This window comes from Solanum stenotomum, chromosome 5, assembly GCF_019186545.1.
Source record: "Solanum stenotomum isolate F172 chromosome 5, ASM1918654v1, whole genome shotgun sequence".
NCBI classification, from domain to species: Eukaryota; Viridiplantae; Streptophyta; class Magnoliopsida; order Solanales; family Solanaceae; genus Solanum; species Solanum stenotomum.
This window is the reverse complement of record NC_064286.1, coordinates 1,011,100-1,022,923: the sequence shown is the minus strand read 5'-3', so window position 1 is coordinate 1,022,923 and position 11,824 is coordinate 1,011,100. Positions and strand designations below refer to the sequence as shown.

Sequence of the window (11,824 nt, the reverse complement as noted above, 5' to 3'; positions counted from 1 at the left end):
AAAAAAAAAAAGTACACAACTTTTTATTGGAAAGGGAAAAAGTAATTGTCATATCTATCCCTTCATTAATGTCATTTGCATTTGTTGTCTTAGTTCTAATTTATTTATTTTTTTAAGCACACAACTTTTTATTGGAAAGAGAAAAAGTAATTGTCATATCTATCCNAGTTGAGGGGTATATCAGGCCCTTTTCCCATGTAAAAAAAAATTCATCTGGAAAAAATTTTAGTAGCTTAGTTAGTTAACTATATGAACTTTAATCTTATTGGTGAGGGTTTGATTCTCTACATAGTCGATTCAACCCCCATTTTTTATATTTACTCAGGTCCTTCATTTTCTACCGAATCCACAACCCATTTATGCTATTGGTTGAAAACTATATTGTATATATAAATCAAATTAGTAAATTTCGAATACCAAACTACCTAAAAAAAAAGTAACAAAATAGAGTAATATATGTATATATAGTACGTGCTTACTTCTTGGACCACTCTTTTTTTTCCACAACGGGCTGTAATTCAATGGTAAAAGTTGTCAATTTTTTTTGAGGAAAAAAATTTCCATAACTTTAGTCATGTTGGTCACGTAATTCACTTGAAAAGTTTCAGTCACTTCAAGTTAGAAGAAAAAATTACAACAATGACAGCAACAGCAGAATATGTTTGATATTTTTTTGGATATTTTTATTCAATCAACTTCTATAAAACCTTATCGTATTATACAAGAATAGCAAGATATAGGCATCCAAAACTTTTGGAGTATATGCAATTATATTGTTTTAATATTAGTATATATGCAAAGTCATTCTTGGCAAAATAAATAAATAAATTAATTTGACATGAACTTAATTAGAAAAAACAAAGACTCCAATAAAGTAACATTCAAGTTTATAGTTAAACTATCAAATAATTTATCGACAATCTCTTAATAAATTTCATTTATAGATACTTACACTACAGTATGTTCCGACTTTCGAGTGAGCTCGTTAGCATGTGAGAAAGTATTCATATTAGCTAGGCACTTCCGACTCAAGTTCTTGCGCGTGTTCTCAAGTGTTCATTATATAGATAAGTTAACTATCACATTCTTTAATTATATGTGTTAATCTCAATATGTCGTAAACCCTCAAGCACGTTTCAATTGAAACTACTACGTATAACTAAATGATATGACATATTTTAAGTGATTAACTTATCTATTTGCATAATGGGCGCTTGAGAACACTCACATAAGTGTTTTCAAAATTTGAACCAGAAGTATATGATAAGCTAAAATATTTCATCATGTGTCAAGATGTTCAACCGAAACAAACTATAACTTAAATATCAAAATAAAATTTACTAATAAATTTAAGAAATCATCGATGCATTCAAATGACGATATTGAAATATGATCGTTGTAGAAAGAAACTATTACATCGCACGTGCTTTGACGTTTTAGAAGAAATACAAGGATTTTGTTGAGACACGATATTGACCTTAATGCTGGGAGGCCCCCATATTTGTGGAACAACTCATCAACAACAATATATATCCTCCCCCCCTCCCCTCTCCCCCCTCCCACCTTTGGGCATTCGTGGCAAATTTAGAATGTCGTTTATACGGGTTGAAAAACTCAATAACTTTTGTTAAAATTGTATTAAAATATTCGTTAGATATTTATTAATATTTAACTGTTGTGTCACCCGCAAGGCAGCATGGGTCACATAGAAAGATTAATTTACTTTTAGACGAACTAACTTCTGAGACATAATATGAATTCACAGATTTCTGGGCTCATTAATGACGTAGATCAAGAGACAAATCTATGAGATTTATTGGGTTAAAATAGACAATATGTACCATGAGTTTAAAGTTACAATAGTTATAGACTCGACTATTATTATATATTAACTCGAGTTTACACAAAAATTATAAACGTCAAATTTTAAATCTGACTCGGGATGCTTCCATTCTCCAAGATATTATACCATCAAGGAAGCAAGATCAAGTAACGATGGAATTATGGAAAAGAAAACGTTTTCACGTAAGCCCTCACGTTATTATATATAATATATAATATGATATAAATCAATCAATCAATCAAGTCAGGACTAGTATTTGTAGAAAATTTATTCAATATTCGTGTAATTATAAGCATTGTAATTACGTGACTAGCTAGCAAATCATAGTCACAAGTTCAAATTAACCATAAAAAGCCTCTAAAAGATAATGCTATGAATATAGGCCGGTGTAGCGCAAAAAGTCAAGTAATTTTGGCTCATATCCGATAACATGCTCACAAGTCACAACGATGCACAACGACGACTAGTTACCTCCTACCAACACATTAATATAACTATGTCCAATACAAAGTCATCCGAATACAATAACTTTGGCTTAAATCCAATAGCATGCTCACATAAATGCACAATGATTAGTTACCTCCCACCTACACATGTACCATATATCCAACAAAATTTAGATAGATCAAGGTTGCTTACCTTAGTCGTTTGGACATGAATTTGGTGATATTTGAAAAAAGGTATATTGGAAATTGAAAGACGTGTTCCACTTGAAAAAAAATGTTGGGAGTACACAACAACAAGAGGTCTCGGGTTCGAGCCCCAAGTATAGAAAAAATCTTATTGGGAATGCCACTCCTGAATGGGCCCTGCAGAGCGCGATCCAGATTTAGTCGGAGCTCCAATGTGAGCTCCGGACACCGAGTGGGAAACCAAAAAAAAAAAAAATGTTGTGAGTGCAAAAAAAAATCTTATTTGAAAAAGTGGTTAGAACTAGCTTTTCAAACTTGAAAAACCTGACCTTCAACCTGAAGTTAAAAAAAAAATCAACTATTAATGTATAACCAAACAATATTTTGAAAGAAAAAAAGGTATCTCCAAACAGTCTAATAGTTTTTCATTTGCCAAAACACATACCAATTTGATGAAACAATTGATACTTAGCAAAAAAATTAAAAGCTCAACTACTAACCTCCCTCAAATTGAGACAAGCGTCAAGAGAAGTATTTAGTCAACAGAGGAGGCTGCTTCCAGTAAATATACTTTACATAATGTACAGAAATACTATGCGTTAATGAGTACAGTAATCGATCAAGAAAGAAGCCAGCAGGCTAATGCTCATGCTTGACACGAGCCTTTAGTATTCCGGGGAGAGGAGGTGAGGTCGGAAGCTTGCCAGATGAGTTTGGGACAGATGGATGAGGGATATGATGCTGAAACATGTTGGCCATACGGGAACTCGGACCTTCACCTCCATCAGCAGATACATTCTGTGGGACAGCACTGTCATTTGGTCTTCCGCAAAAATTCATTGCTTTGAGGATATAATTATCGTCATGCAGCTCAAACGGAGTGCTGGAATTGGCAAACCACACTTGAATGAGTTCATGAATATCAAAAGTATGTATGACTTATATATAGGACTCAGCCGAGTCATCTACACTTCCATTGAACCAAAAAAGAGTATAGACGTTCCAAGGCCACTAACCTGTTGAAGTCGAAATGCACCAGCTGCATATCTTCTGATATTTCCACTTCAACTGTTGCATGAGGACGAGTCTAAAGCACCACAAGAAACATAAGGGGCATTATAACAATGAAATGCTACAACAACAGCATTACAATATCTATTTTTATTAAATTCTGTTACTGAAATTTGCAAATGCACGCAAATTATAAAATGCTGCAGGACATTGATGAAAAAGCAATGATGCACTCCCAAGTCACAACCTATGATTCTCCTTATGCGCAACAACGACAATAACACCATATCTAGTGTGATGTCACAAGTGGAGTCTGGGGAGGGTAGTGTGTACACAAACCTTACCCCTACCTTGAGAGGTAGAGAGGTTGTTTCCGATAGACCCTTGGCTCTAGAAAAAACAGAAAGCAGATGGGGCTTAAACCAAAATATGCAAAGAGGAAAAGTAAAATATCATGGACAGATGCCTCCTTCTGTATTAGATTCAAAAGTGGAACCCCATAAGCCCTGCTTAGGTTGTGCTACTACTTCTGCAGATTATTACTAGAAGCCAAGTGTAAACGAGGCATGCAGATATGGAAGAAAAGAAACTAATAGAATAGATTATGAACATAATGAATCTAACTTAACCACAAAAGTTGTTTCTTTCAGAAATATTGATCACTGTAAACTCAATGTTTAAGAATACATACAGAAGCTCATCTTCCTTCCAAGCTACAATGAAAATCGTCTAGATAGGTGTTCTATGCTTTTAGATGCCCAAAAGCTCTACTCACCTAAGACTAGCACTACTCTTGCATCTTATCTTGAAGTTTTACTGATACTAAAAATTCCAACACTAGCAAAAACAAAAAAACTATTCAGGTACAGATTGAAGAGTTCACATGTTATAACTCACCCATTTTCAGTAACTAACCTAATCTTAAGTAGATCTTGGGGTAATATTTCGTTGAACAAGACCACCGAGTGTAATCTCACAAGTGGGATCTATGGAGGTTGTGTGTACACAACCTTACCCCTATCTTGTGAAGGTAGAGAGGTTGTTTCAAATAGACACTTGGCTCAAGCTCAAGTAAAGCATAAAGAATCAGTATGAAAAGGAAAACAGCAATCAAGAAGCAATGTGGAAAATAATGGAGGAAAAAACCAGTAGCAACAACATATAAACCATAACTAGAAAAAAAGGAAACAACAGGTAATTATAAAATCGAAGACTAAGATATTAGGAGAATAATAATATTGATAAGGATAATTAGGTAATGCTCGATTACCTACTAACCTTCTACCCTAATCCTGGAACTCCATATCTTCCTATCTAGGGCCATTGTCCTCGCTAAGTTGCAAGTGTGTCACTTCTTCAGCATAACTCTACCTCTACCTCTCACGCCCACCGTAGCCAACCTTTCACACCACACACCTCATTGCAGGGCAATATTTCATTCAAGTTGATAAAAAAGGGTATTGTGAAGTTGATTTTGGAAAAGAGTATTTTACAATACTCTTCTGTACGAATACGATCTTGTGAAAAAAATTACAAATAGAGAAAACCTCTCCTCTTTTCTCCTCGTTAAGAGATCAGAGGTGATCCTTCTGATTTTTTAATTAGAAAGAAGCCTATGCTCAAATGTAGGTGAAAAGCAATCAGCTTTTGTTAATATCAAATTTATACGGCCTGAGATAGGTCAAAATTCACTTGAGCTCAAGTACAGCTAAGACAAGCTCAGGAAAGCATGTTGCCCCAAGCTTACTTGCCTTGCTTGTAGATTAAAATAATTCCAACAAAAGAAATCATGAGATGATATATTAAAGAATGTAATGATTTCTATCAGATATTTACAAATTTGCTAAACAATACAAATAACAATAGATGATTGTTGAGCATTTACCTGCACTAAAATAAACGGTAAAGCCACACCACCACTAGGAGCATTGCCTGAGCCATACAACTGATCATTGCGTTTTATGAGGTTTTGAAGCCCTACATACTATTGAAAAAGGAAAACACTTTAGTAAAAAGAATAAGGATTACAGGACCAAGCTATCATGCATATCAGCATTGCGAAAGACTATCAAACTTATTTCTAAGATTGAACTAAAGATAGTGCTTAGAGAGAATTTATACTTGATCTTCAAGTTCTTCTAAATAGGCTGCTTTCTTTTCAATCCTATTTCTCAAGTTAAGACGCTCAGTCTGCAGTTACAATAAACATGAGATTAGATTAAACATAGATCAACTGATGTGTGCCAAAATTGATGGCTCATTGAATGCAATAAAAAAGAGGAAGCAGAAAGACAGAGAAATCAAACCTTTAGCTCCTCAATATCATTTGCATCAGTGCGTGGTAATCCCTTCCACTGTATTTCCTTTTTATCTTTAGAAATGATATCCATAGCCATAAGTACGTTCAGAGCATCGTAGACTCGTCGTCTGATGTTCTTCTCATCATATTGTTTCTGTCATAATAAAGGATCAAACTGATATTATTGTCGCAAACGAACAAATTAAAAATTTATGAACCACGAGGATGGAGAAAAACCTGATCTGGGCCTGCAACACTATTGGTAGCATCAGAAAACTCAGCTACAAGTTCATCAGCAACCTGAGCAAGACATTAACTTCTGAGATCAGAAATCCCTTGAAAAGCAAATTGTTCAACACAGGAGAATGTAGCAAGCAGAAATCAACCACAGAAAATGCTAGAGCACAGTTAAAGTGCAAATAAGTCCTTAGAAGCCAACAACAGAAGTACAACTACCCTTGTATTATCAAGTTTCTGGGCACAGGAGGCAGAGAGGCTGTTTCCAGCTGTTGCTCGGACTCTCTAAAAATTGTGATGGGTGCATTTTGGATTCTCCAAAAATAGTGTATTTTGAAGAATCCGACACGAGTGTGGCATCAATTTTGGAGAGTTCGAGCAACATTGGTTTCTGGAAGGCCCTCGACTCAAGTGCAACAAATCAAAGTAGTTGTAAATAAGAAATACGGAAGTGAAGAAAACATGTCGATTAATAAAGAAAGTAGTACAAAGCATTTAGAAAAAGGAACAGTAGCAGCAAAATAATGCGATAACTGAAACACAAAAGACACCAGATGGTAACAGATATCAAAAGTGAGATACTACATGTATAAGGCTAATACTATGACCATCACGGTGCTTCCAGACGGCAGACTCTCACCAAACCAAATCCCACCGAAAAGGGAGACCAAACTCAACTACCTACTAAACTTCTACTCTCATCCAACGACCTCCATGCCCTCCCTATCTAAGATCATGTTCTTCGGTGAGCTGAAGTTGCGTCTTAACTGTCTAATCACCTCTCCTCTTCACTGGGGCATCTGCGCGTCTCCTCTTCACATTCCCAAACCATCTCAGTCTCGTTTCCATCATCTTGTCCACCATGAATGTCACTCCTAAAGGTGGTGCCGGGATAACTCTTTGAAAACTACATTACCTAACATCTACAGAATTCCCCGGGCCAAAAATAGATAACAGTTCAATGAGTCTGAAGTTTACAAGCTAAAAACAAGAACCCTGCTCAAAGAGTTTCTTTAACTGATATAATCTGTAAAATTATGTTGGGCATTCATTACAGTGCTTCTACTTTGAATATGTAATATGAGGCTATATAGAGTGTTGCACTTTCTTAAAGAATAAAAGTTGAAGTATTTCTGCTTTTTGTGTATAAGGATGTCCTTAAGAAAAAAAAAATCTGAGATTAAGCTACAGAAAATTTATGCACCAATTTCTTGAACAATAACTATGACCGTCAATCTATTAATTCAATGAGCAGAACAGATAATCCACATCTCACTGCTCATGTCATGGACATGATTAATATCAATACATATCCTGAAGACAGAAAACAACCACATTACTAGTTCTGAGGAAGAAAGACCATAAATTATATGCCCTTGTGAGACATTATTTTGATACCCAAAAGCCATTTAGTGAATCATCTCATAATTAATACACCCTCCGTTTCAATTTGTTTATCCTATCCTTTTTAGTTTGCTTAAAAAAGAATGCCTCTTTCCTTTTTTGGCAACCCTTTAATTCCAGCTTTCCACATGGCATGTTTGAAACCACAAGTTAAAGGGCATTTTGGTACATTTGACATATCTTTAATTTAAGACCACAAGATTCTAAAGCTGCCTTTACTTTCTTAAACTACGTATCAAGTCAAAGCAGGACAAACAAAATAAAAAGGTGGGAGTAACTATTATGTACATCTACCTCTAAAATTATCTTACCATAGAGAGGGAAAGGCAATTGAAGAATGGTTAAAAGTATTAATTAGGAGATCCTATGACGCTCGGACCCTTCATAGTCCTTGTTGCGCCTGGGACCACATATAAATAAACTAGGGGGTTCTAAAGAATTTATAAGCTGCCAATAAGGGAAACAGTCATCCACCCAATTATTCACAACTTAGTCGACTTCTCAACCACTAAGACTCCGCTCCTTGCATCCCTTCCCAAAATGTAGTACAAGTTACTATCAATTCTTTTGTACAGTAAGAAAGAATTACAAGGTTAAAGTCTCCTATATGTAGCTCTAGCAGAATGAAATGCCTTACCTTAAGAAAAGTGAACTGCCAAACAGCAAACAAGGGAAAGTGTCACAATGTTTTAAGGGTTAAAAAAACACAGGACCATGGACCCTCCAAATTACCCTAAATATATCCACTGAAGGAAAAAAAAAACTTGAGATACAGTACCTCCAACTAACATGACACATTTTTCAGTTGTGAAGTCCAATAGAATGGGAGCTTTTGCTACCATAAATTCATCCTAAAGGTCAAAATGTGTACACCAATGTGTTTGTATAAGATGGGGAAAATGGAATCAACTCTAAGTTTGATTATCAATGCTGATAGTGTGATATTACACAAGTACAAAAAAATACTAGCATGACACAAGTTAGAAAGGATGGAAGGGTCAAATAGAAAACTCAAAACAGATATAGAAGTTAGCATATTCCTTTGTAGTTTGCTTACCAGGTGCTGCCAGAACCAGATACTAAACATCAAAGTCATCAAAATAAGAAATCATCGTCATACATCAGAGTCATCATAACAATAAAATTCGATGTGGGACACCCGCAGATACATTGTACGGACGAGAAAGGGTTTTGAATATATAATAGAAATTGGACAAGTAAAAAGGCCCCAACTATTAAACTGAATTCACTGAATCATAGCATTGATTTGTGAAATAAAGATACAGATAAAGGAAACATCAGAAGTTTTAAAATCACCTAATGTTTATAACATTATGAATTTTCTCAAGCCAACTTACCTCATTATACGTAGTTCTTCCTTTGCTTTCCACTTTCTCACAAACTGTAGAAAGAAAACAATAGCTTAGTAATTAGTAGGAAGCAGTGATACCAGAGCTCAAATAAATACGAGATACTTGCATGTTGCAACATAAGAAATAAATGATATGTGAAATAAAAGCAACCCTCACTGCAAAAGTTTAGACGTTTCTCCAATTTAATACCCAAAAGAAGATGAAAACTGATTAAAAGAAAAAACCTTTCATGCTGAACTGTCTGAGTCCTCTACCACTCTTATCCCCTCCAGTAGCACGCTGAGCTCTTTTCTTTTTCCTGTTACTGACAAGAAGTTAAGGTAAGTATATGTAAGGAAACATTACTGTAAGAGAAACTATTGACATACACTTTTAACGACTCAATTGTGAGTTCCATGTTAAACCGCATAATGACATTGTAATCTAGCAAATCATCAAATGGGAAGAAAAGTGTAACATCTCAGCGTATGATGTCTAAACCACAACAATGAACACTTATTATTCTTAGACAATATTAAAGGGTCATGTTTTCCCAAACTTAGTAAGACCATCACCTTACATGGTCGCAGATCAAATTGCTACGAAGTTGAAAAGACATATAATGTGTCACTATAGAACTGAATTCCTATAAGCTTTTTGCACTTTCTTCTTCTGACATATTTCTCCTAATGTTCAAGCATTACCAATTTACAAGTGTCCTTGTTATCCATTAGTTCACTCTTTAAGCCACGTCTATGCTTCTTAAACTCAAGATAACTAGTTAATCCAAGTCCCATTATCTCACGGTTTAGCAGTTCACCGTAATTCCTCTAGACTAGCATTTCATTTAATTATCGGATAGACTAGTAAAAACAACAGAATCCTAAGCTAATCCATGATTTAAAGTCTGCACGCCACTTATTATCTATACATATTCTTAAAATTTAGCTTCAAATTTTCATCATACACACATATACATCCTGAATCAACTTCTACACTAAATAGAGTTCCCATCTTCAAAAAGTTGCCATTTTTATCTTCATGAAAACCAAACAGATACCATTAAAACAACAACGAAGGACTCACCCAGCTGTCCCTTGAGATCCTGCATCATCAGCATGAATGTCAAGATTGTTTAGCCTAAGAAAAGTGTTGTCACTGGCAGGGGTAGCCATGGCCGCTTCACTTCTGCTCGATGGAGACCCAATACTGCTACTAGTAGAAACCGATTGACCAGAAACAGTAGTTCCCCATGACCTTGTACCCCCACCCCCTCTACCATTACCCCCTCTTGAAACCTCCGAAGGATTCTTTCCCCCATCCTCCAAATTATTCAACATTGCCAATAAATGGCCAATCTACACTTGACCCAGATGAAATTTGCTTGAATTACTAACAATGAAAGCAGAAATTCAATACATTTAGAAGAAAAAGTTGAATCTTGATAACCCAAATGATAAACCTGACATAGAGAATTTTGGGTTTTCCAAACAGATGAAAAATTAACAATTTTGACAGATACCCAGATGAGAATGAAGCTAAAAAAAAATATTTGAGGCTTTCATGAATGGATTTTTTTTATTTTTTGAGTTTTAGCAGGATTCTTGATCATACAAAGGCGGCAGGGAGAATAGTTTGTTTCGAGCTTGAGGAAGGAGGGAACTAATTCCAGGTCTTCTCAAGAATTTATTAATTTTTTTCCATTTAAAGTTTTGGCCTTTTTTTTTTCTTATATATATACTTCTAATAATAAATAAAAAAAATTCTCACTTTTCTTGTACAAAAAAATTGAGACTCCTATTATGTGAAAATAACTTTGGTGAATGTTATTCTGTAAATTACTTTATTATGTGTTATTTGAGTCTAGAATCTTTCGAATATAATTTTGTTATCTTCACCGGGTAAGAATAGAATCTACATATACTCTATCATTCTCAAATTTCATATGTAAAAATATATTGGGGTATGTGATTGATATTGATGTTGTTGTTATCGTTAAATACTTTTCTATATATTAGAAAAGACATGATTTTTGCGTGATTATTTTCTATAAGAAATGGTTGGTTTATCGATATCAATTACATTGTGTGTCTTTTAATAATTTATTTGTATCTTCTACGTGTGCACTCCATGACATTCAACGGTTTGTGAGAAACGACACGTTATTTTTTTTCTTTTTTTGTACTTTCGAAGAAGCGTTTCTTCCGTTTCTACATACTTTCGAAGTGTTTTTGTGTTGTTATTGAAGTGTTCTAAATAAATTTAAATTATATATTAGAAAAATCATGGGTTTGACGCGACTGCTTTTTGTCATTTGAGAAATGGTTGATTTACTTATGTCATTTAAATTGCGTGTCTTTTGATAGTTTACTTAATCTTAACGTGTCCATTGCATGCCATCCATCGTTTGTGAGAGACAACGCATTAGCTTTTCACTTTATTTGTTTATAAATAAGTGTTTCTTCAATTTCTACATGATTTATGTGTTGTTATTGTGGTGTCTTGTACTTTCTATGTGATTTAAATTGTATATTAGAAAGGCCATGATTTCAATGTGATTTTGTTGTTGTTTAAGAAATGATTGGTTTATCGATGTCATTTACGTTATGTGTTTTTAATAGCTTGTTTATATCTTAACACGTTCATTGCATATTATCCATCGTTTTGTGAAAGACAGTGCATTAACCTTTTTACTTTCTTCGTTTATATTTTTGAAGAAACATTTCTTCAATTTCTACGGGCATTCAGAAAAATACGTTTTTGTGTTGTTATTGAGGAGTGTTAATACTTTCTATGTAATTTTAACTATATATTAGAAAAATCATGATTCCGACTTGACTATTTTGTTTTTCATTTAAGAAATGATTGACTTATTGATATTATTTATGTTACATGTCTTTTAATAGTTTACTTATATCTCATTGTGTCTATTACATGTCATCAACTATTTATTTTTTAGAGACAACATATTAATTTTTTTTCTTTATATGTACTTTTGATCAAGTGTTTTTCAATTTCTACATGCTTTCATAAGTGTTTTTATGTA

At 34.3% G+C, this 11,824-nt stretch overlaps 1 protein-coding gene across 2 annotated transcripts; it reads right to left on the bottom strand.

Moving 5' to 3' along the window:
- Positions 1 to 2,857: 2,857 nt before the first annotated feature.
- Positions 2,858 to 10,473, bottom strand: LOC125864992 (transcription factor-like protein DPB). 2 transcript variants are annotated; one of them, XM_049545143.1, is made up of 9 exons: positions 9,865 to 10,473; positions 9,024 to 9,103; positions 8,785 to 8,828; positions 6,023 to 6,085; positions 5,793 to 5,939; positions 5,608 to 5,676; positions 5,372 to 5,470; positions 3,492 to 3,562; positions 2,858 to 3,358 (listed from the first exon to the last, which is right to left on the bottom strand). In XM_049545143.1, exons 1-9 carry the CDS (start codon positions 10,116 to 10,118, stop codon positions 3,115 to 3,117), a joined length of 1,071 nt encoding a protein of 356 aa, XP_049401100.1. In that variant the 5' UTR covers positions 10,119 to 10,473; the 3' UTR covers positions 2,858 to 3,114. The 2 variants fall into 2 exon arrangements, with proteins under 2 accessions (XP_049401100.1, XP_049401101.1); XM_049545144.1 differs by having other exon boundaries at positions 9,024 to 9,097; positions 9,865 to 10,472.
- Positions 10,474 to 11,824: the final 1,351 nt, after the last annotated feature.